Source organism: Ceraceosorus guamensis (assembly GCF_003144195.1).
Source record: "Ceraceosorus guamensis strain MCA 4658 unplaced genomic scaffold IE81scaffold_83, whole genome shotgun sequence".
In the NCBI taxonomy this organism is placed as follows: Eukaryota; Fungi; Basidiomycota; class Exobasidiomycetes; order Ceraceosorales; family Ceraceosoraceae; genus Ceraceosorus; species Ceraceosorus guamensis.
Window position 1 is genome coordinate 38,040 of NW_020290078.1, and position 23,740 is coordinate 61,779.

General features: G+C 54.2%; 7 protein-coding genes and 1 non-coding gene across 8 annotated transcripts; 6 read left to right on the forward strand and 2 right to left on the reverse strand.

Moving 5' to 3' along the window:
- Positions 1-5,969: 5,969 nt before the first annotated feature.
- On the reverse strand, positions 5,970-7,666 carry IE81DRAFT_362451 (MFS general substrate transporter; the record flags this gene model as incomplete). The annotated part of the gene is made up of 6 exons (XM_025516737.1): positions 5,970-6,132; positions 6,191-6,502; positions 6,563-6,614; positions 6,680-7,022; positions 7,087-7,357; positions 7,434-7,666. 6 exons carry the CDS (start codon positions 7,664-7,666, stop codon positions 5,970-5,972), a joined length of 1,374 nt encoding a protein of 457 aa, XP_025367193.1.
- A 1,908-nt stretch (positions 7,667-9,574) lies between these two features.
- IE81DRAFT_325963 (hypothetical protein) lies at positions 9,575-12,325 on the forward strand. The gene is made up of 5 exons (XM_025514675.1): positions 9,575-10,593; positions 10,679-10,910; positions 10,983-11,755; positions 11,821-12,035; positions 12,117-12,325. Exons 1-5 carry the CDS (start codon positions 9,718-9,720, stop codon positions 12,196-12,198), a joined length of 2,178 nt encoding a protein of 725 aa, XP_025367194.1. The 5' UTR covers positions 9,575-9,717; the 3' UTR covers positions 12,199-12,325.
- Positions 12,326-12,859: 534 nt separating this feature from the next.
- On the forward strand, positions 12,860-14,410 carry IE81DRAFT_325965 (hypothetical protein). The gene is made up of 7 exons (XM_025514676.1): positions 12,860-13,082; positions 13,144-13,458; positions 13,541-13,569; positions 13,637-13,686; positions 13,758-13,941; positions 14,007-14,037; positions 14,102-14,410. The coding sequence occupies exons 1-7, from the start codon at positions 12,996-12,998 to the stop codon at positions 14,135-14,137; spliced, it is 732 nt and encodes a 243-aa protein (XP_025367195.1). The 5' UTR covers positions 12,860-12,995; the 3' UTR covers positions 14,138-14,410.
- A 394-nt stretch (positions 14,411-14,804) lies between these two features.
- Positions 14,805-14,888, reverse strand: IE81DRAFT_t31. Its single transcript has one exon. It is a non-coding gene; the product is annotated as a tRNA-Met (tRNA).
- Positions 14,889-15,107: 219 nt separating this feature from the next.
- Positions 15,108-17,170, forward strand: IE81DRAFT_325968 (WD40 repeat-like protein). Its single transcript, XM_025514677.1, has 7 exons — positions 15,108-15,469; positions 15,541-15,735; positions 15,802-16,304; positions 16,414-16,500; positions 16,568-16,640; positions 16,727-16,874; positions 16,962-17,170. Exons 1-7 carry the CDS (start codon positions 15,236-15,238, stop codon positions 17,042-17,044), a joined length of 1,323 nt encoding a protein of 440 aa, XP_025367196.1. The 5' UTR covers positions 15,108-15,235; the 3' UTR covers positions 17,045-17,170.
- A 426-nt stretch (positions 17,171-17,596) lies between these two features.
- On the forward strand, positions 17,597-18,649 carry IE81DRAFT_246892 (hypothetical protein). Its single transcript, XM_025511274.1, has one exon. The coding sequence runs from the start codon at positions 17,923-17,925 to the stop codon at positions 18,544-18,546; it is 624 nt and encodes a 207-aa protein (XP_025367197.1). The 5' UTR covers positions 17,597-17,922; the 3' UTR covers positions 18,547-18,649.
- A 507-nt stretch (positions 18,650-19,156) lies between these two features.
- Positions 19,157-20,018, forward strand: IE81DRAFT_246894 (hypothetical protein). Its single transcript, XM_025511275.1, has one exon. It carries the CDS (start codon positions 19,258-19,260, stop codon positions 19,921-19,923), a length of 666 nt encoding a protein of 221 aa, XP_025367198.1. The 5' UTR covers positions 19,157-19,257; the 3' UTR covers positions 19,924-20,018.
- Positions 20,019-22,610: 2,592 nt separating this feature from the next.
- Positions 22,611-23,129, forward strand: IE81DRAFT_325969 (hypothetical protein). Its single transcript, XM_025514678.1, has one exon. The coding sequence runs from the start codon at positions 22,797-22,799 to the stop codon at positions 22,983-22,985; it is 189 nt and encodes a 62-aa protein (XP_025367199.1). The 5' UTR covers positions 22,611-22,796; the 3' UTR covers positions 22,986-23,129.
- The last annotated feature ends 611 nt before the right edge of the window (positions 23,130-23,740 follow it).

A 23,740-nucleotide genomic window follows, 5' to 3' on the forward strand; every position in this document is an offset into this window, starting at 1 on the left:
GCGCTTCTTGCTGGGCTTGAGCATGAAGGGTGGTCAAGTCTCTTCCTCTTCCTCCTTGTCCTCCTCCTCTTGCGCTCTGCTCAAAAAGTTGTCCTGAAGAGATGGACAGGGGCCCAATCTCGACATCAATACACGGGCGCCAATACACGGGCGCATCCTCAGCACACACTCACGCACGCTTGATGCACCTCCCTCTGAGCTTGCTCCCGCCCAAGGGTAGGTGGACATTGGCCTGGCACCCAGCACAAACACCTTTTCCCTCCCAACCCTGAGCTCCTTGGTTCCCAGCTTCAGCACAAATTCCTTCTCCCACAATGTCTTTGTGGACGCGATGGCTCTGACGCCGCTCTGGAGGGGTGATGTGACGCGACGTGAGTGCAATTGTGAATCTTGCGCGTGCTTCTCCCGCAAACACGCACCCTCGTAACGACCACATCTTTTCCGACTTTCAACAATGTCAGCTGTTCCCCCTCCCCCCCCCCCCTCCCCTTCCAACTTTGTTTATTTTCCCCATCTTTCTCCCTCCAGTCATCCTTCCTCATCCTCTTTTTTCCAGGGATGACGAGGACAAGGACAACATCTCCTCCCCCACTGCCAGCGCCTTGTGTGGCAGCTACCCAAGACTTTCCGCTTGTCACACTCCAACTTTCTTTTTCTCCTTGTCCACAGCGCGTGTTCCCTACCCTTCTACGCAGCAGACGTGCGAAAGACGCTTCGCAAGCCAAAATGAGAAGGGTTACGCACGCTTGATGTCACCAACAAACCTCTTAGGCGACGCATGGCTTTGTCAACGTGAACGGGCCTCAACGCTGGTCTTCGTTCTGTTGTGACTCGCCTGCACTGAAAGGCCGTCTTCGGCGTGTTGAATTTACGGCGTCCCTTGAAAGTGAATTATGACCGACAGCCTAGTCATTCAGTGGATTCATAGGCACCAAATGTATGATGGCAGAAGTCGCATCTATGATGGGCCTCCCTTACCGACTCGATCTACCACGAGCGAACGGCAGTCAACGCAGAGTCTTCTCTACTCCTTTGTTCTTGCAGCGCATAGAACAAGAAACACGCTCGCACACGTTGATTGTGAGTCGTGCAGTCACTATTGAGCTGCGATGAAGCATGCACAGAGATGTCGGCAGAAGATCTGGGTAAAGTAGTGACTGCATGTATTAAACTCGTCTCGCTGCCTCAGTATCCGACGAAAGGGCTTCAATCTGTAAGTTCTAATTTGTACCAGTTCAAGGTGAACGACATGCCGTTAATGGGGCTTAGCGAGCGATCAAACGAGTGCACGATTACGCGGGACCTCGACTTCGCTGACCATGCTCCAAAGGGGTGTAAAAATGTAACATGCCTGCAGTCGCATCGACAGAGAGCCAGCCATCCTTTTCGAAAGATATGCGCCCTTCTGAGACTTCCGCATTCGATAGCTGACAATGGTCTGATATTGCTGGTGACTTATGATATTCCCTCGTTCATGAGCCCCAAGACTCTGGGTAGCTGGAAACCGAACGAAATAGCATAGGAATTTGAGGTGTAGTCACGGAGTGTCACCCTTATTTGCAGCGCATGTCTTTTGCTTTCAAGTGTTGTTGGCCAATGATGGCAGGCTAGATACTGCCAGACTTAGCGTAGCGCGTCGGGTTGTAGCCGAAGAATCGGGGCTTGTTACGGTTCACGTGCGAGGATTCATGTTGCAGCGAACGTCATCAAGACATATACAATGTGCAAGCCACTGGTCGCAAAGATGCCCCCTCTTGACCTGAACCTGCCAGAACTGGTCTGTCTGGCCAGCCAGATGCCTGCAGCCTGGTCACTCAGTTTGTCCAAGCCAGCAACTTCCTCTGCTCCATCTTGAGCACCATCAACATGAGTGCAGGGAGCACAAGGGTGTTCAACAACTTGCTTGCAGTTTTGGAAGACTGTTGGGTCAACTTCACTTGCTTCTCAAGAGGGCAAAGAAGATGGCAAGGGATCTTTCCATCTGAGCTCAAGGTAGCTTGGACCAGGATGACGGCTATCATAGGTGCCACAGGACAAGCAGACTGGGACCTGCTCATTCCCGTGTACAGCAGAGATTTGACAAAACCCTTGAAGCAGACTCACTTCACATTCATCAGCATGCAAGTCAAGTCAAGAAAGGAACCTGCCAAGTCTTGCCACCCAGTCAGTTGGCTGTGGGCTCATCAGGGCGCTAAGGCTCCCATTTCCATTGTGCTCAACCTTGGCACAAGTGTTGCTGGTCAAGAAGAGGTCTTTGCGCGTTGCTACCCACCTGCTCCTGCTGGAGACAGGCCAAAAATGCGCAAATACAGCTCCCATGAGCTGTGGTATCATGAGCTGTATACGGTTGGCTATCACCAGGAGAATCACCCAGAAATGTGATTCCTTCAAGCTGCAGCTGAACGCGTTTTCTTTGGCGGCCAAATCACATGTAAGAGCGCAACAGCACGACCAAGCTCACTTTTGATGTGCCTGATTTGGCCCTTCAAGCCGTGAACTGGAAAGCGTGCCAAAGAGGTGATGGAAGCCAGCAGAGGCCATGTTTTTCTCTCAACTTCAAACATCTTCCGAGTCTGAGCTAAAGCTCGGAGAGGACATCCTTTCTGCTCTTTGCCCTCATGGCGATCAATATTCTCTGATGTTGGTTTCAGAGCTGTGCTGCGGCCAGCTACACACCGATTTGAAGCTGTGAGTTGTGCGCGCCGTTCTAACAGAAACAAATCTGCTGAGATATTCTCCCTGCAGCACACTACTAAAGCTAGCAATGATCTGAGCGGCAACGCCAGTATAAACGTCAGAAGTGAGTGATCACGCGAGGCATTTGACCAATCGTGCCCTGTCGCGCGTCCAGCGACGGGAAACAGGACCACCAAATTTCCGATGCTTTTGCTTCAGCCAGCCTCCAACGTCACTGAGCTGCATGCCGAAAAAGGATTTGGCGCGCTGGCGCGGCGCCCGTGAATTGTAGCTCATCAGGGCGCCACAAAGCCCAGCACTACACACTGGGGCTTTGGTTGTCTCATAGGTGATTAAATGTGACCTCGTGCTGTTTTAGAGCGATTCGGACTGGAAAAAGGCCAACCGGCCGACCCCAACCGATTGAGTATGGCACTTGCTAGAACGCCATTTGGCACGATCTCTCCCCTTTCGCTGCTAAAACCTTTCATTCAGACAACAGGAAGCCAAGTTGTACTCTGTAGCTACCTCCGCTGACCCACCTTTGCCTTTCACCTAGGCACGTTGCCTGCTTTTCGCTGCCTGTAGATCTCCGCGAATACTATCTTGCCCACATGAAGCAGCACGATCCATAGAGTGGAGAACTTGCGGAAGATGCCTTTGCTGCTAGGCGGTGCAGAGGGCAGCCATCAAGGGGTACATCAAGTTGGAGAGCGTCGAGAAAATTCCCCAGCCCAAGGATTATAGGCAGTTGCGGGCACTGCTCGAAGGCAAGGAGCAAGACTACCTTGATGAACACCTCTTTATCCGCTAGCACGGTAAAGAGCGATCGAGCGCAACGTGACGGCCGTGCGCGGGTGCCCGCCTCTCCCTCTTGGCTACCAATGCTTGCTATCGCACGTGTGATTGTCCCATTCCGAGGTTTCTGTCGAGTGTACACACCTGCAAATGCATGACATCGCGTTCGGCCCTGCATGGATCCAAAGAGCTGTCGAGCAATCGCTGGCGAGGATGAGGCTGACTCGACTTGCGCCGGATGCGCGATGCTGGCGATGTGTGCTAAAAGAACTGTGTGGGTGCAACAGGATGATGACGGATGGTGGTTAGTGCCAGTAAGTAACAGAGTGCTAATGCGCGGTAGTAAGAGAGGGTCAATGCGAGTAAATGAGAGTTCTAGTCGGTCGGAACGGTCGGCGGCACGGGTGGAAACGCTACCTCTTGTTCTCTGCTACTCTTCTCACTCTTCTTGGCTTGTTCTGTCACTGGCTCACGTCTTGCCCCCATTCTTCTGCTTCTCGCACTCTGACTGAGATCGTGTTGTGCAACGACACCCATCAATTTTCGCGCAAATTGTATCATTCTACAAATCTGTCCTGATTTCTCTCACACAGAAACCAAAAAAAGAACAGCATCGAAGAAATAAATTTGAGATCACGCAACGGCGATACACGAAAAAGTGTGGAAAGAGACAGACTTGTCAGACCGAGCGTGTGATTCTTCGATGGTCGTTAACGTTTGATACGGTTCAGTCTACCTGGACGTGTTTGACGTTGAAGCGGCGGCTGTGTTTTTTCTTCCGCAGCAAACCCGAGAGCGCAAGTTCTGAGGCGTTTCTCTTTAACGACGCGCCATGCGCGACGCTGAGATCTATTGGCGGTATGTGCGCCCCGCCACTCGTCATGCTCGTGTTCTTACAGATTCTGCGAATGCCAAACTCCCAGCAATGTGCGCCAGAAGCAAAGACGTGAAGCAACTGAGAAGCCGAGAAATGGAGGAAAAGACAAGGAGCACCAGGAGCACGTGTAGACTGTCGAAAGGTAGCGTGCGGATGCATGGCGTCGAGAGTCACATCTCCGGCGCGAGTGATATTTCGGGCGGAGTGTCTTCGTCGTTCCAGTATTGTGCGGAAGCGCTTGGCAGAGATCACACACTTCAGTCTACATCGAGCATGGATAGCCGCGTGTGAACAAACGAGACGAGTACTGCATAAGCGTGAGGAGAATCGTGGCCCACATCGGACGTGAGCTTCGCTGTTATATAAGCGTGTCAGCATCCGAAGCCTAACTAGCTCCAAGTCTCCTTCAGCGAAGACGCTCAACATCCCGAGTGTATGGTGGTCTACTTAGCTCACGAATTGCTTCGAGGGTACAGAAACCGCACAACCAACGATGACCGGGTAGCCTTCCAAGTGCCAATTCATCCTTTGTAAGGGCATTTTCTCGTACATTTTCAGGCCACTTCCAAGATCGCGTTAATGTGTGTAAATAGAATTGACCAATTTAGCGCGTTTGGGTGCAATGATGGCGCTGTGTGGTGCGTTCCATATAGCGTACAGAATTTCCCGCGCGATCTGGTGCAAAAGACCATATTTTGGGAACATATGCGGCGGCATCGAGGAAGATTTCTTTTCGATAGTATTCCGCACGAAGCTCAACGCCTTAGAGAGAACCTACTGTCTCTGTCAAAGTCTTGCGCATTAGATACTGGCTTGTAGAGAGAATTGAGCCTTGAAGCGAGAAGAGACGACTCTCCCAGCATGCTTGTGAAGCAATGGGCTTAAGTGCGCGATTCCACAGCACAAGTATCTTGCTGATTGTGTTGCTTGAGACTTGAGATTCTCGGATGGGGGCCCAACAAGTACCAAGCCCTTGACAATCGGAATAAAGCAAGCGCAAAGGCTGCAATATAAGCCTTACTCACAAGACTCAAAATGCAAAAATATCGCGCTTACTTGAAGTCATTGATTGAACACTGACTGACAAGCTCATGCTTTAGGTGATCCACCATAAAAAACTCACATCAGTCCTCCGATCGTAATGGGCCAGTTCACAGCGATTCGATAAGCATCGATGTGGCAAAAACAAACGCTAAATAGCTGACCAGCTCTGGGAAACCTTACTCAAAATGTTGCGAGATTGTCTGGCCAAGAAAAAGGTCGACCCTTCATTTTCATGTGTTTGAAACCTGGTACAAAAGGTTCGGAACTTGACTCCAACACGGTGTTGCGCAAAGCTCTGCGATCTCAGCTATCAATCAAAGACTCTGGTAGCAGAGATGTGAACGACCTCGAGCCAAGTTGCTGGACGACCAGGACCCTGATGTCCCAAACATCATTCACATTGTTTTACATCCTTCACGTTGTTTTACAACAATCTTGTGCAACGAAGAGACGCAGCGCAAGACGAATCTCACCAAGCCTAGCATGGCAATATACTCCGACGTCTACTCTAGGTATATGCGAAAGTGTGTTGGGGCACGTCGAACTCGCTACGACTTCCTGTCCATTGCAAGATCTAAACCTTTGCATGCAATGACCGACTGATCAAGAGTCGTGTCGCGCTGACAAAAATGACTCCGACGATCTGCGTGACGCCTGCCCAAGCCATGAGATGGTGATACGTGTTATCGGAAGGGCTGGACAAGAATGCGCCAGAGATTGGGTTGGAAAGCAAGGCACTGCCAATGGATTGCGTTTCAGATTGGGTAGATCAGGCTGGTCGAGGTACCCACTCACGGCAATGAAATAAGACTATAGATCATCCCAATCCTGGCGCCAATCTGCTCTATCGGACTGATGGCAGCGATGCAAGGCGCCAGGCACGCCATGTAAGCACCGCTAACCACCCCGTACATGACTGCAAATAGGACGATGGATGGAAGCTTGGTCTGGGGTTGCATGCTCGAAATGGGGATCCACCAAGCGACGCAAAAGACACCGCTGAGCAAGGTGGACGGAAGCAGGGTGTTAAAATTGCCAATGTAGTCCATCAAGGGCGCTGCAAGGAGTCGGCCTAAAAGAGAGCCGGCATTGAGAATTGCAATTAGGCTAGCGGGACCGAGGTCAGCTCGCCGAGGGCTGCCTGCTGTAGGTGACAGTGTTGCTCACTAGAATGCAAGGTTTGGGGCGACGTCCTGCTGTATGGCGTATGACTCCAGATCTGGAGGGGCGTAGATTCTGTCAGTCGAGTCTGCCACGGGTTGACAGAGAAGAATTACAGCTCACAAAAGTAAGGGCCGAATATCCCCAACGCAATCAGGCACGACCCACAGCATAGCAACGAGTACTTTGCCTCTTTGAACGCCGAAATGTCCGTCCACTTCTCCTCGCCATTGCTCTCCAGTGCTCGTGAGCTCATCAATCGCACGGCGAGCAGGCCAAAAGCAAGTACGATGAAGGCTACGATGCGAACACTCCATCCGAAGCTGAGGGTGTCGATGGAGAACATGTTGTTGAGAGCGATGGGGAAGATGATGCCGCCTGCTGATGAGCCTGTGACCGCAATCCCCATCGCAAGACCTCGTCTACGCAGGAAGTACGAGGCGATGCTGGATGGCGCGGGATAGAACTGCGAATGCGGAGTTAGAGGACACCGATGCTGATGATTAGGCCAAGTGTTTCGAGAAACTCACCATCAAAGCGCAGCCTACACCTCCGACAAACCCCTGAGCAAGAATAAAGTGCCAATGTTGTGTCGCTAAGCTGGTCATCATGAGAGCAAAGGAGAGCACCAACGTGCCACAGAAGACGAGCCGCTTTGGGCCGTAAGCGTCAAACACCCTGCCCACTGGCATCCCGAGCAAAAAGAAGAGAAAAGTCTGCAGACTTCCTATCCAGCTTATCTGAGACGGCCATGATGAAGTAAGTATTTCCATCTGATAGTAAGTCTGAAAGATGCCAAACCTGCACAAAGATGGGCGCGGGTGGGTCAACCGGGGGAAAAGGCCTGAGCTGCGGAGCGCTTTCGCATTGTGCTCACGAGCTGACCATGCCAAAGCTGGCTGCGAGAGCGAACCAAGAGCCGAGGACGGAGAGCCACGCTTCTTTGCCTCCATCAGGGAACGGCGTCTTGCCTTGTGAAGTCCCCGTTGAAGGCGCGTGTAGTGCGGATGTTTTCAGTCTGATCAAATCCAACGGACTGGGCTTGTGCTGCTTGCAGGGTGCTGCTTGACCGGTCCCCGTGCTCGACGCGCTTTCGCCTTTTTGCGACATTCTACGCGACTGCTCTGGTTGCAAGCCTTGCTGATCGTCTCGTGCCGGCGAGTTGCTCTTGCCCGAGTTCGTGTCTTGATGTCTCGAAAATTCTGGCGTAGTATGGGAGAAGAGTTTGTAAAGGGTGACACGGTCCATTGAACCTCCCTCACTGACACCTCGCCCGTGGCATGAAGGAGAATGGCTAGTGAAGGTGGGAGGCAGCGAGCTGCGACGGGTGTGCCCAAGCATGTTGAGGGGATCCCTTGTGCAACAGAGGAGCGTGCAGAACGCAGAGCCTGCGCGGCGGCGCAGACGCTGTGCAACTGGTACGGGCGCGAACGTGCGCTGATGGGTGGAAGCAAGAAGAAGAAGGGGGATGAGAGATGCTGACGATGAGAAAGGCGCCTTTTCATGGGAGCGCGAGCTGCTTGTCTGAAAGGGAGCAAGCGGGAAGTCTTGCTTCCTCATCAAAACGAGCCTCTCGATCGCATCGTCGGGCATTTCGGATCATGTGCCGTCGAAAAGGTACAAAGACGGAGTACGGTGCACCGTGAGTGGTATGCAGAGGGCGCTTCAGGGCAATAAGCGTTTGCGTGGTTGCCGGCAATCTGGCATGGAGGCACCATCAGCTACCCGGACCTCACTTTGCGCAGACTGACCGGGACGGGTCGTAAGCGTGAGTAGATAGTCACGAATTTGATCGTGTAAAGCGCGGCTGATCGACGTGCACCGTCAAAGCCAACAGAATTGCGCTGAGACTCGAGACTTGGACTTCAAGTCGAGTGCTGCCAGCTTGCAAGGTGATAGCATGTCAAAGTGCGTCGTTCATGTCGCATTTGCAGCAGACTCTGCTTTCGATCTGTCCACGCTCGTCTGCTTGCGCGCTTGGCTTGACTTGAAGCGATAAGATGATATGCCTGCCTTGTCTTGCACTCGTGACTCTGATGACTCCGACTGTCATAGCTGGACTGCCGTGCGCTTGCTTGGCATCGACGACAGGCCAAAGACAGGCCAGGGACTTTTTCTACACGCTCACGTAGCTCACGTTCCTACTGTGACTGCTGCTGTCGCCTGTCAATCACGAATTCTTGACTGACACTTGTTATTTTCGCAACCGAGATGCGCCCGTCGGGCCGCACCTCCGGCCGCGGCTTGAAATCTTGAATGGCTATCATTTAAATGCAGTCACGATCTTGAGTGGCGTCGCATCCGACTGACATGCAACGGCGGACATTTTGGGTCTGCTGATGCTCATTGAAGCTGAATCTGCGTGAATGTCGCTGCTTGACGTGTGCGGGATGATCGAATCAAGAGCAAGGCCGGTCAGCGAGTTCTCCGTCCCAGCAGCCACTGGCACTCACCACTGGTTTGCACCACCACCGAGTGGAAGCAGATTGTGAGCATCGGTGAAGCATTTCAGTCACGCCATGTGAGTCTACCTGATGTTGCATCGCTCTCGTAGCTTCGTGAGTACGTCGGTCACTCAGCACGGCCCGCGCATCACGGCCTTCTTTGCTTTGGGGCGGCCAACAGCTCGGACCGCGGTGATCGCCCCTCGTATGTCCTATTGCAGTTCATCGATGTGCATCGTTGCTATGCCACCAGCCATGAATGCTTGAGTGCGAGAAGTGAATTCCGGCTGTTGGAAAGCCACTTCACCTAAGAAGCTCCAGAAGGTATAGGCAGGCTGGATGAACCAAGAATCAGAATGAATAGCCGAATACTCACACTCATGATTCAAAAGATTCAAATTCACTTCATTCAAGAGTCATGAATCACAAATCGTGAATTCAAGTTCACGATTGTGATTCAATTTACGAGCAGGCGAGACACGTGACGCGCGGCAGCAGATGATGACCCGCAAGCTTCGAGTTTTGAGTTGACGCTGGGTGGATGCAGCGCGTTGCTCCTCCTCATGTCGTTGTCCATCACACAAAACTCGGTCAGCGAAGGCATGCAACGCACCATGGCCCTCCCTACCGCCCCGTTTTGACATCCACCGCGTAGCAGGTGCGTAGCCACGCCGGCACATCCAAAGCTCCTCCCATCCATCAGCATAGCATGCAAGCATGGCTTCCGATCATCCCCCACCCAACTCATCATCCAACACTGCTCCTCCCTCCAGCAGCCTAGCGGGAGCATCCAGCTTGTACGCTGGCATCTTTGGCTCGGACACTGCTGCTGGGGGCAGTGATGGCTCTCAGAAGGTACAGCAGGATGGCAGCGCGTCCAGCACGAGCGCTGCCACCTCCACCTCTGCTCCAACCTCCGCAGCTTTGACGAGCGCCGGCGGGGCCCAGGCATGGTCAGCCTCGCTGCGATTTGCGCCCAGAGCTCAGCCGCGAGTCAAGGTGGGAGCATCTACAGGCAATATGGCCCGAAAGTCAAGCAGCAGCGTGCAGTCCAAAGCGTCAGCAGACGCTCCTCGAGCATTCGGCAACGATGACTCGATGGGCCTCGACGACGACGAAGAGCAGGGTGTGGGGCTCGACAATCGATCAGCTGGATATCGAGCTCATGCTCACGCAGGCAAAGCTGGCAAAGGTGCTACTGCTGCTGCTGCTGCTGCTGCTGCTGCCAACGAGACGGATGCTGTTGCGACGAGTGAAGTGCCTGCCCAACCTACCCTCTCTACGCGGCAGCAACCGCCTCGTGCTGCGTTTCGGGCTGCACCACCAGACGAGGCGCAGCTCGCTCCATCCTCCGCTACACCTTCGATCAGCATTGCGCCCCCTGCAAACATTCCGCAACAGGAGCTGGATGCGGATCAAGCCATGGCAGCTGCGGATCTTGTTCTACGAGCTGAAGCAGAGGGGCGCGGGGAAGGTTCATCGCAGTGGGGCGAGAGGCCCAGGTGGAGGGACGATGAGGATGGCGAAGGGGAGGAGGAGGATGTCAACGGCTTCAGAAACTCAGAGGCTGGCAGGAAGCGCAAAAAGAAAAAAGTGAGTGGCAGTGATGGGCGTATCTGTGAGCGTGGCGTGTAGCGAGACGTCATCTCACGCGCAATCGCCGCTCCTGCTGCTCCAGACTCGTGCCCGTTCGCCTGCTCTCACAAAGCTGGATATGAATGCGGACTACGATCCTCGCGTACCGAACTCCTACACCGAATACATTCTCATGCGATCGGCTAGGCGAAGAGCGGCTTGGGAAAGGGAGAGGCGAAGATTTGCCCAGCTGCACGGAGCAGATCCTGATGACGAGATGATGGGGCTGCATGGCGGCGCAGATCTGGACGACCTGGATCGCAGAGAGAGGTTTGGTGAGTGCGCGTCGTTCTGAGACTTCGTGTGCCACGTTCATCAAGAGCTGAGCCGCGCTTCGACCCCTCCAGCTCGGTTTGCGCCTCCACCCGGTCTGTACGGTGCACTGAGCTCAGGCAGAGACGCCATCGCAGCAGCAGACGACGACGACGACAAGCCGTACATCTCGCTCACCCCTCCTCCTGAGCCACGTGACGATGCGGGCGAACCACCATCAGAGCCGCCTCCGCCACCGTTTGCAACAACTGTTCCCGCATCGAAAGCTATGACTGGGGAGGAAGCGTACGCTCGAAGGCTCGCCATGTCCAGCGCGTCTGCAACGGCAGCTCCGCCTCCATCCTCTGCACCTCCGGGGCCCCCTCCTGGACCGCCTCCCGGACCCCCTCCTGGCCTACCGCCTCCTACCGACCTCACAAATGCTCCATCTCAGCCTCAACAAGACCCGACTTCTTTCGCCGCTCGGCAGTCTGCAGCAGCCGCGATCGCGGCAAAACTGGCAGCTCTGCAAAACAGCGCCGCAGCTTCGACCCCTGTCAAGCAGCCCGTTATCTCGTGGGTCAATCGATCGGACGGTGCAGCAGCTGGACCCGGTCAAGGAGCGCAGCGAGATCAAAAAGGCTTTGCGGCGAGATTGATGGCAAAGCAGGGATGGGTAGAAGGCGAAGGCCTCGGTGCTGCAGGTAACAAGGGCATCGTGACCCCTCTGATGGCTGCCAAGGAAAAGGCAGCCTCGGAGAATAGGTGGAAGGGCAAAGAAGATAACCCAACAAACAGGGCTATGGGCAGGATCATCCATGCCGAGAGCGCAGACATGAAGAAGAAGCTGGAAGAAGCGTATGGCCAGGTGAGAGCCATAAAAGCGAAGGCCCTGACGCGCAGCCAAGCTGATCCTCGAACTGTCCCTGGCAGCCATCCCCCGTCATTGTGCTCGACAATATGATTGGAATCTCTGAAATTGACGACGACCTCCCGGCAGACGTGGGCGACGAGTGTTCCAAGCATGGATACGTGGAAAGGGTCGCCATTTGGCCCTGCCCAACAGAAGCAGACATGGAGAGGGTGCGCATATTTGTCAGATTCTCTGGACATGCGGGTGCCTGGAGATGCGTCAAGGAACTGGACGGGTGAGTGCCATGCTCCTGTCAAAACGTCACTCGACATGTCATAGGACTCTTTCCACTGACGTGCGCATATGCCCTATTCAGACGTTTCTTTGGAGGCAGGTCGGTGCGAGCGAGGTACTACCCTGAGCAAGCTTTTGCCAATGGACAGTACGAACATCGCTAGCACACTCGATACCCGGTGCTGCGGAAGAAACGCTCCAGCGGAGGGCGTCGTGTTGGTATATGCTTATGACATCTCTGCCAACTTGCGTTTAATTCACACATATGCGCCTCCACGCAGCAACCTCAACACACTTCTGAGTGATGCAACGCTCCGAGTCATCTAGGTCTCCAATTTCTCGACCGTTCGCAATCCTTTTACTTGCAAGCGGCGTGCGCCTGCATGGGTAGTCAATCGCGAGTGCTGTCTGCTCGGCGAAGCGCGGTGCTGGGTCAATTAAGCGGGCCAGAGTGACGTGCTTTGTGTTGGTGAACAGCACGCGTGTCAGACGTGTTGCTCAGCCCACGCGATCATCATTTGACGCGACCCGTGCCCCGCATTGAACACAAAACAGTAAGAGTGCCGCGGCTGTGTTTTCAGACATTGTGGAAGGTCCCAACTCGTTCTTGCTTGTGAGGCTGTGCAAGTCACAGAGTGACTACTCACACGAGGCGGCTGAAGTGCGCGTCAAATTGCTTCGAGCAGCGTTTGATTGACAATCAACGCGTTGTGGCCGTAGTCACGGTTGCTGGCTCAGCTCTGGCTTCGTGGCTTGACCATCAGCCCCAAGTCAAAAATGCGCAGCACAGCGCTGCAGGGTTCACGCCTCTGTCCCCTCAACACCATGACCTCCTGCCCCATCGCAGACCGTTCCATCTTCCATGCCACTCACTACCTCTCCTCCCCAATTCCCTTCCCCTTACATCGACCCAGCACTCTTTCACTCGCCAACGAAAGCATCTCGAGTCATGCTTCTCGCGATGCTCGTGCACAGGATCTTGCTGATCGGTACACTCGGCCTGCTCGCGCCGCTCGTCTCCGCAGCCCCGGCGCAAGGAGTGGATGGAGTGAGTGACGCGGACGCATTCTGTTCGAGCGAGAGAGCACGCTGACGTCAGGCGGCTCAAGGTGGCAAGAGCCAATCCCAAGCATTCGACGCGCAAGTATCCTCAGATCACCAAACCTTGGTTGCTCAATTACAGTGCCAAAGCTCAGCACTATGCAGCCAACATCGCTGCTCCACCCATCGTTCAGGCGCGCATAGACTTTGCGAAGGGATGCAACGCTGTGCGCACGAAGCTCAGCATGCGATCTCCCGGCAACGTCTTCTACTTTGATGCGCTACGGTCTCGTGCGGCAGGAGAGAATTTGCTCGAAGCCAGCTGCGCATTGTACGCCATCACCTGGCACGGGGTGCGCGACGCTGTTGACCACACGCAAGAAGTGAGCGCCGGAGCTGAGGTGTGAGCTCGAGCTGTAAGGACTCACAATGCTGTAACGTTCCCTCGCCGACGCTTAAATGCAGGTTGCAGACAAGCTGGGGTGGGCCGTCGTGTGAGCTGGGCGTCTCTGCGAGGCACTGCGCCTCTTGATCACTAATGCTCGCTAGTGCCTCATCCAGCGGCGAAAATCCCACTGAAGACGATTCGCAGGGAGAGTCGCAACTGCAAGGTAAGATGGACTGTCCGCGAAGCGCATACATGGCCGTTCTGCTGACACTCGCCTTGAATGTGGTCCCACAGTCTGGCAGTACTCCAAACACTTTGAGGCAGACTCGAACGCAGCAGCAAGAGATGTTTTGGAGACGTGCGCAGATGTAGCAGAGGCTCATGGAGAGGGGAGTTGGGCCACACTCAACATCGAGGTCAGATATCCCATCGCTTTGAGCTACAGCGTCAACTGCGACGCATACAAAGTGGATGATTCGTGAGTGATGCAGGCGTCGCCTCGCGCTGTGCGCCACGAGAATCTCACGCTTGCCCACCCAACAGCCTCTTCGAAACAATCGACTTGACCAAGCTGGTGCGTCGGCGAATGAAGCGCTCAGTCGACCAGCGCGCTGCTGACCATGATCGTCGCATCGCAGGTGGGACAGAGATTGCATTGGACGCCCGTGGCATAGTGCTTCAAAGGTTCTCGCCTGGCCTCGCCGATCGCGATTCGTCACGCAATCGAGTACGCTTTTGTCTGCTCGCAACGCGTCATGAACATGAACACGAAGTGCAGTACCCAAATTCAGAAGATGAATTAGGGAACGAGAATATCCTCCGAATGGTCTCGCACTGCGATTCGCGCAGGGTACGTCGACTTTTGATGGTATTCCGTGATTGTGAGCAGAGAAAGACCAAGCGACGTTGACCACATCCGAAGTCCTCGAAAGGCCCATTCCCTAAGAGCCGTGTTGCCAAAGCCAATTTCGCCTTCGAAATAGTGGATTGGAAGACGAGGTGCGAGCGGCGCGAGCTCTTCTCCTTTTCTCCCATGGGGTGACTCGAGACCGCTACTTTGATACTCAAGTGTCTGAGTGAGCATCGGGAACCAACAAATGCTCAGAATTAGTCACGTGTCTTGCACATGAAGCGAGCAAAGTGGGCATACATCGAGAGGTGATCGAGTCACTAGTGGTCAGGCAGGATTTCAGTTGATGTTCTTAGCTGCCGGTGAGATGCTACTCAATGGCCGATGAAAGGTGGTTCCAGATGACATGCGAACCAAGTCAAGCGTGGATCCATCATTCATCATCGAAAAGCAGATTCGCGGAGCACGTTCGCAAATGCCCCAAAAAAAAATGCCTCCGCCGAGAATCGAACTCGGGTCTACGACTAACTTCACAAATATGAGGTCGTCATGCTAACCGACTACAACACAGTGGCTATTTCCGCTGCGCCATTGGCGCATTGCCGCGAGGGCTCACTTAGGGAAATATGAACCAAATGGAAAGCACCGGCCTTGCAGGCTAAGATCACACAGCCGATCCCCGCCCATCCGCGCTACGCGTGATCGACTCGTTGACTGTGACTGCCATCCTGGCTCGTGCATGCGTGACGCATCCGGGCGCGACTTTGGCTCGTAGCAGCTCATCGCTACTGCTACCACCTCGTGACTACGTGACTTCTCTGACTCTCCTCGCCTGCCTGTGCTATCAACCCCGACGATACCCATTGACCGCCAGGCTCATCTGCGCCGACAAAAGACCTTGCGCACCACCTCGTCCGCCATCATGTCGCGCGTGGCCCACTTTCCAGTCCCCGCGGGCATCCCAGTCTATGCGCTCGACTTTCTAGAGGAGGAGTTGGTCGTGTACGGAGGAGGCGGAGGCGTTGGCAGGACAGGCGTCACCAATGCTCTCAAGGTGTTGAGGATCTTGAAAGATGACAGAAAGACGGAGGCGCTTCACGAGACGAAGCTGAGCAAAGACGAGGATGCGCCGGGCTGCTTGGCTGTAGAGAGACAAGTGAGTGTTGGAGACCAGCTAGCTCCATGTTGCAGCTTGGGACCAACAAGCTCACCCCCTCTGCCCGAAAGTCACATCAAATCCTGGCCGGCATCAACTGCCCAGCTGAGCATGTGAAGGCCGGACGCAACGAGCCAGTCCGGATCTTTGACTTCAGCGTCACCGCGTCGACAGCTTCAGAGAAGGACAAGGTGCAAGCGCAGATCACCCTCTCTAAGGCCGCGGCCGCCAAAGGTCTTGACATCCGGGACCCAGAGTCGTACATTGTGAGCGGCAGTATGACGACATGAGGTCTTGGCATTACCATCTCTGACCCCATACTCTCGGAGCAGCGCGCGATCGCGCTCAGTCCCACAGGCACACACCTCTCTGTCGGAACGTCGGATGGCCAACACGCGCTGCTTCGATACCCCTCTCTGGAGTCAGCATGGAGCGATACCAGCGCAAAGCCCGAGTCAGTGCAGGAGATCTTCGACACCGACTTTAGCGAAGATTCTGCACAGGTGCTAGTCTGCGCTCAGAGGAGCATCAAGGTTTGGGCGACGGAAGCGGGCAAGGAGGGCGATGAGAAAGGTGTGGGCGGCGGAAAGACCTCGTCAGGCGCGCATGCAGGCCGGCTCGTGCAGACGATCCAGAATCCGGGCCTGGGAGGCCACTCTGCTGCGCTCGCTGCTGGCAACACCAGCCCACAGAGCGCTGCGTGCACTTTCCGCGCAGCAAAGTTTGGAAGAGGTGACCCTGTGAACGGTGGCACGCGGCATCGGCTGTTCACTGTGGTTAACTCAGGGTCTGGTGGGTCGGGGTCGAAGGGCAAGGGCAAAGCTGATCGAAGGAGGTGAGTGGGCGGCGGAGAGCGAGATTCAGAGTTGGGGCAGCATGCTGCTCCTCGGGCTACTCCAACAAGACATATCGTTTTGCTCATGCCCCTTTTCCCTACGTACCAGCTTCGTGACATCGTGGGACGCCGATTCGTGGGACCTGGTGGAGACGCGCAAGATCTCCGACAAGCCAGTGACGGTGTTTGATGTTTCGTGAGTGCGAGCAGGACATTGCGGAGCATGCAGAGCCTGACCCTGGAGCCATCTTTTGCGCCGCCAGTTCCGATGGTACTAAGCTGGCATATGGATCATCGGACCTGTCAGTCGGTGTACTGGATGCACGGACACTTCGCGTGAGTAGTGATGGGCGGCAAGCAGTGGACAATCGCTGTTCGTCCTAGTCGACTCACATTGAGTCATTTCCGAATGCCTTTCGCAGCCGCTTGTACGCATCTTGGATGCTCATGGATTCCCCTCAACAGCTCTCAAGTTTAGTCCGAGCGGCAGGACGCTGATCAGTGCAAGTGCAGATAATACCCTCCGAGTCATCGACGTGCCCAAAGATCTCAAGCCGGACAATGGGATCGGTGAGTGGCTTGGTCATTGAACAGGCTCTCAGGTCAAAGTCTTCTTTGTATGCTGATGGAAATCGCGCGCGCTCTTCTCGTGGCCAGGGGAGCTCTTCGGCTCCATCATTGTTGCCATTCTCTTGGTTCTCGTTGCGATCTGGATGCACAACCGGTTTGATTTGCTCTGAGGCGAGCCAAGATGCGCGCATGAAATCTACATCCAGACGCTCCCATGTTCAGCTGCCACGTACAAATTGCAAACGCTGTCGCGTTGTTTTGAAGGTAACTTACGAATGAATGCCGATTCCTGCTGATGGTGCAGCAAGCGCGATCGACTGGACTCTGCGACATATGCCCTGCGGGAAGAGACGGCCATCAAACAGGAAGCCTCGCCCATCCATTCACGTGATTTGACGTACCTTGGTTTCACGCAGTCTGCCTAGATACCTCAACACTCGTGACTATACGGCGGCTTGCTCGTCCATCTGCTCATCTATGCCTGCCGTCTCAGCCCACAGATGATGATTTCAGCTCAGATATACAATAAACTGCAGCGCCACTCTCACGTCAATCAAGGAACATGCTTCATCACGGTCGCAATCATACCGCCACCGCAGCTGCATGTGCCCTCACCTTCTGCGACGCGCCGTCAGTCCTCATCAGCGTTCGACAAGCCCAATGGTGAGTCGTGACTCACTGCTGCGTGATGAGCTCTTTAGCATCGAAGTACCTCGCGGCAAGGCACAGATTCAATCTGTGAATGATTGACTTATAGCCACTTCTGAATCAAGGCCTGCTGCAATGGCTCCTTAATCGACTTGCTCCGAACTCGCAGCACCCGGCCACGCGTGAGCTGTGCTGCTCTTTGCGGATCTGCAGCATTCGTGACTCCGCCTCCCAACGTCCAACTCTCAGATCTTTGCGTAGGTAAAAGGCGCATCGCCATTCGGCACCACGACTGGTTACCTTTCTCCTCTTACCCTCACACCACGGCATGTATACATGCAGCTAGAGTACCTGCGACCCTTTCCATCATTCTTCGCAGCGCGCGACGGCGCATTCAAACATGGTCGAGGTGGACTTCGCACATTTTCCAGCCGAGACACGCAGCCTGATCCTTCGGGCTCTGGATCCGAAGACCGTCTTTCGCTGCAGGCGCGTATCGAAGCCCTGGCAGCACTGGATCGACAGCGATGAAGACATTTGGCGCAACATTGCATACGCATGGGGTCTGATTGAGAGCCCCACTTCTCCAGTGCCAACTTGGAAGACGGAGGACATGTTGTTGGGCTATGCTCATGCTACTTACGATTCCCTTGCAAGCGCGACTGGCTACTTTGATGAGGTGAACTCGTACGAGAGCCTTTGTAAGCACCACGCTCGTCTGACCGCTGCCTGGGACGCACCAAATTCCTTCGTCGAGCACCTGATGGCGCCCCCGTCGAAACGTCACCGCCCTTCGCCGACCGGCTTGCTCTCAAATGAGCGATACTTTCGGAAGGCGCGCATTGTAGGCACGAGCAGGTCAGGCGAACTACACCTGGCGCTGTTTGAGACTTTGGCCACCGGTCGACATTTTTTGCGCACATCGCTTTCTGCGCGGAAGAAGTTTTCTGGCACGGACACGGCCAACATCCAACCGCACCGCGCACTCAGCAAATTCAAGATGCCTGATATTGTAACACCTTGACAAAGACACCTCGAGGATAATTTTTTCGAGATTATTGGAAAGGAAGAGTCGAATAATTTGGCTCATTTGCCTCAAACCCTTGAGGTGTGGAAGAAAGCCGGCGATCACTACGAAATTGTGGGCAACCTCACAGTGCCAATCCACGGCGGAGATTTCGTAGCACTTGCAATGCGCTATCCTGATTGCGTTGCACTGACCTACGACCATGTTAGTGGTGGATTCCGCTGCGTCGCTTGGGACCTGCGAAATTTCGAGACACATCCTGTTCTTGATCTCGCAGAATGTGAGGGAGTGTCGGCCGTCGATTTTGACAGATCCGCGAATCTGCTTTTCGTCACCGACGACCAAGATGTCAGCATTCACTCACTCGTGGACGGCTCACTCCTCGCATCTTGGGTATGCCTCCCTCTCGATTTCGACGTTCCTTCCTTGGGCATCCCAGCCCACGAGTCTGAGGCACTCTGGCATCTGCCGGCCTCGCAAATTTGGCTTGGCACGGCGTATTTGAAGCACTCATTCATCACGGCGCTGAAAGTGGAGCTCACAACCCACTGGCGCGCACTTGAGCAGACGAGTTTGACACCAATGACTATCGGAAGAAGGTGAATGCCTTGCTTTGGACCGCGTTGTCAACGACGCTCGCTCATTCTCTCGACTCAAGTCATTGTGCCTTTACCGATTTGACTCAGCACTCTGCATCGATATTTGGGGATGTATGCCGTGAGTCGTCCAGCGAGCGACTTTTCGCCAGGCTCCGGCCCATCGTCAGACACCACAACTACCATGAACCCCGATGACTGGGACCCTACCCCTCGAGCCACATATGCCGATCAACGTACTGACACACTTGCTGTGAGCTACGATTGGGGCATAAGTCTTCTAAGACCGTATTCCAAGATCATCGATCCACGGGCTCGACATCTCATCAAGGTCGCCATTCTACATTACCACGTCTTTCTAGAAAAAAATACCAGCGACATCAATAATGTATCGTTCGGCCACCAAGCGGTAGCTAATTCACGGATTTGTCAGGTGATGAATGCGCAGGGCACTTCCAGCAAGAAGGAGCACGTCTTTGTCATCGACCTGGACTCGAGACGTCTTGATACGCACAAGACAGTGCGCGAGCACCCTTTCGAGGATGTGAAGGTCTGGCACATTCAGACCAGAGTGTTTCAGCAAAATGGCAGTGCGCATGAAGCCGGGCGAGAGCGTTGGTCGGATCGATTGCTCCACGTGCATCTAGATGCTACCACGGTATGGACAAATCATTACAACGCTGGTCTGGAGTACATAGACATCGGTTCTCTGACTAAATTTAGCCACGAAGCTTCAGCTAATCGAAGCGCGGAGGACTCCGCAGTGGGAGAGCCATAGAAAGGTGTCACCGACGAGCAGGAGACTATCGAAAAGTGAATTCAAGTGGCCTTTACGCGACAGTCACAGTGTTGCGCAGCTTGGGCTACCCCCGGTCAAACCCAATGCAGTGCGGATGCGCGTCATGCAGGCACCTCTCTTTCGGCGCTCTCTCATCGCAGCATGAACTCGCTCTCTTCGCCGCTGCTTGTCACACGACTTCCCCCCAACCCTCTCGCTCTCGACGAGACCCGCACAACAAGCGCTTCTCACCCCGCATTCCCAAGCAGACTTTCCGAGTAGAGTGCTTCAGTCCTTGTGCCATCATGGCGATCTAAGAATGTCAACTCTATAGACTACAGCAATGACCTGGCCGGAAGGCGCCAAGCCAGCGAAGCGACATGGCGCGCTGCCTGGCGCTTTACGGCACAATCTTGTCGAGCCGATTTTGGCTGTGTAAAAGTGTCCCTGCGATCCTTTCATCAAAGGACCATGAGCATCGACCTGATCGTATCGCCAATCATCTTTCAACGAAGCAGCGCTTTGTCGCAAGAAGAAAAGGCCAAAAAAAAGGTGCGCGCCTACTCACGAGCTGAATGAAGTTGAGAGGATCACGGCGCAGTGCACCCAATGCTGTCCTCGGGCGCATAAGGCAGTGAAATTGTGCACAGCCTCGTGCCTGCACCGTTGGCTTGAACCCACGACCTGCACGTGACAAGGCACGCGCGCGTTTCGGCAAGCGGCGCATCTTGATAGTATTGAGTTTGAGTGAATTCTTGGTTCTAAGTCTAGTGCGGCGCGCCAAATTTAGCGCGAAGCGTCATCCTTCCGCCGACCACGACCACAACCCGCGGCGTTGCGGCGTTGGCTCAGTGCAATACGTAGATACCAGCTCTAGATACGTCCGCATTTGAAAGCGTTGCTACATCTTTGCAGCGCCAAGGCTTCCTTGTCATCTCATCGATGCGGCGGTGCCCGTCAAGACAATCTGAGCAACCTCTTGTCAGGCCTTGATCGGACTGCGTTGGCAAATACACAGATCGAGACCAGCCATCTCTCCTTAGTCACGCTCCGGCAAAGGTATCATAGAGCATCAGAGCCTCCGGGAGCACGCGCGCCACACGAGCTGATCGCACCTCGTCTGATGCAGTAGACTCAGTCCTGACGGTGGTCAAAGGTTTTCGCCCGCAATGCGAGACACGCGCGCCAAAAGAGCTTTACGGAAGGGTGTTTCCAAACCCATCGCTGCATCAAGGGTCACTTTAAAAATGGGCGCTTTGCCTCTCGAAATAAGGTGCGACATCCTGACCTTGGTGGATCCCAAGACGCTCTTGCGAAGTAGACGCGTGTCAAGAGAGTAATGTGCCTGCATCGACGGCTCAGAAGAGATTTGGCGCAGCATTGCTTTCCAATGGAAATTGATAGACAATCCTCGGTCAAAATTGCCGATCTGCAGCGCCTTACAAGACACGTCTGAAGAGTACACGCGATGGCACGACTTGGCGACTACCAGCGCGCAGGGGTACTTTGAAGGCGTTGCCACTTATAAGGATCTTTGTCAAAAGCATGCGACGCTCGCGATGGCTTGGCAGACGCCGGACATATTCCTGCGCGGTGACCGCTGGAGGGGTCGCGACTATTGGCGGAACCGCAATTTGTTGCCTCCTCATGGGCTTCTTGCAAGAATATACTTTGCGTACCCAGAAGAAGAAGAGACAGACGACTTAGACGATTTGTTCATACAGCGACCGGTCATACTGAACACTAGAAACTCAGGACGAATCAGTGTTTTGAGCGCCGAGGACGACGGCTCGGAAACCATCACAGAAGTCTCCGTGCTCGCTGCTCTCGCCTGTGACGACCCCGCTCAAGAGTGTTTAGCAGCCACAAAGGTGCTGAAACAGGTCGCCTCACCAGCGAACGGGGTATACTGTGGACACGATGGCGCGTATCACTTCGTCGTAAACATGGTAGTGCAGAATGGCGGACACTCGATACAGGTCTTCAAAAGGATCAAAGACGCTTCGTATCAGCTGTGTCGCACCATCACTGTGCCTTCACATTTCGGAGTTCCCGTTGACATGTCCATACGGTGGCCCATAGGTGTGGTAGTCACTGAGAGGCCACCAGAGGTGTCCGAGACGGGATGGATCTTGTTCTTGAGCCTAGAAACCTACCAGCAATTCAGAGAGGTCCGACTTCCCGATAGCGTCAGCCCTTTAGGAGTTGATTTCGATGAAGAAGCTGGCCTGGTATTCCTACAGGAGTCAGAAGGAGCAAGCATCGTTTCGGCGACTGATGGAAGCACTGTGTCAAGTTCAATTTGCCAGCCATTTGACTTCGAAATTGATGGTCCGCTTCGGGCCTTTTTCCCTGGCTGCCGCGAAGAGGACACACTACGCGCTTCCCAGATCTTTGTTGAGATCTTTGTTGGGACTATATATCTTTCCAACGACGACAATTACCTTTTGCATCAGCAGCTTCACATCGATTGGCGTCCCGTGGAAGGGTCCACATGGAACCCCTCTCGCATGGGTCGAAGGTGGGTGGGCAGGTAGATCGGCCATGCATGCAAGCTGAAACCCTTCACTTCACTTGCTTTGTGTCGCCCTAGCACCCTGGAAGCCTACATCAAGCTTATCTCAGTGAGTCGGTTGCACTCATCGCCATCGGTCACGCTCTTCCCTAACGCACTTGATTTGCTAAAGGTCAGCTCTGATGACGAAGCTCCTGTCAAAGCTTCTAAAAAGGTGCATGCAGACATCGCCACAGACACTCTTGTTGTGACGTACTCATGGGGTCTGACGTTGACAAGACCGTATTCAAAACTCAAGCACCGTCGTTTCGACTGCATCAAAGTAGCGGTACTTCATTATTATTACGTAGACCCAGAGATGGAGCTGGTCGTTCCCACTCTACAGGTGGATCACACTGCATTTGGCATGGGGCGCTTGTGTCAATTTACTGCGCAACAGCCCCCATGTTCCTACTTGCCTTTCTATCACATGATCGTGATCGATCTCAACGCTTTCCGCCTGGATTCGGCGTGGACGCCGAAGGACCACATTTTCGAAAATGTTTAAGCCTGGCTTCTGGAGACCAGGGGAAGACCGTTGTCCGAGTCCGAAGACGAGGAACATGATGAATATTTCGATCCAGAAGAGAATGACCGGATTTGGGATATGTGGATGGACGCAACCACGGTGTACACGATCCGAACGCAATCGGGGCTTGAGTACGTCGATTTCGGTTTAGCCGTCAATCCTCGTCCTCCTCCAGCCGCTCCCGCTCCCTCTCCAGAGCTCTGAAAGCAACCCGCTAGCCAAGTGCGAAGGCGATGAGGCTGCATTTGGCCAAAGATCGTACTTGACTCGCCGACATTCATCACTACTATTGCTTTGCTTCCCTCGGCGACTATTTGCTCCCACTCACGCATCTTTGCGGTCATATACGGTGCCGTGAAAACTCACGACTGACTTGGCAGGGTGAGTGGCGGAGGCAGGGAAATGGCTGGGTGTGAAGATCACGCGGGTTTGAGGACGCATATACATTCACTTGTCGAATCACAAATCTTACAGAGCATGCCGCTCGCCCACCAGGCTTCTTCAAATCGACGCTGTGCCAAATATGAGTGCGGTACTGAGAAGCGTCGCTCTTGTGCTGATCATGCTCGGTATCCATGGCATTCAAGATTCAAATTCACGTGAACTAGCACGTAGACGCAACACCACTCTTCTACATGCCAGACGACGGGCAACGGGCGGACATTAATTCAAAATTCTCTTCATTCAAGATTCAATATGCGAATCACAATCTTGCTTATTGAATACAAACAAAT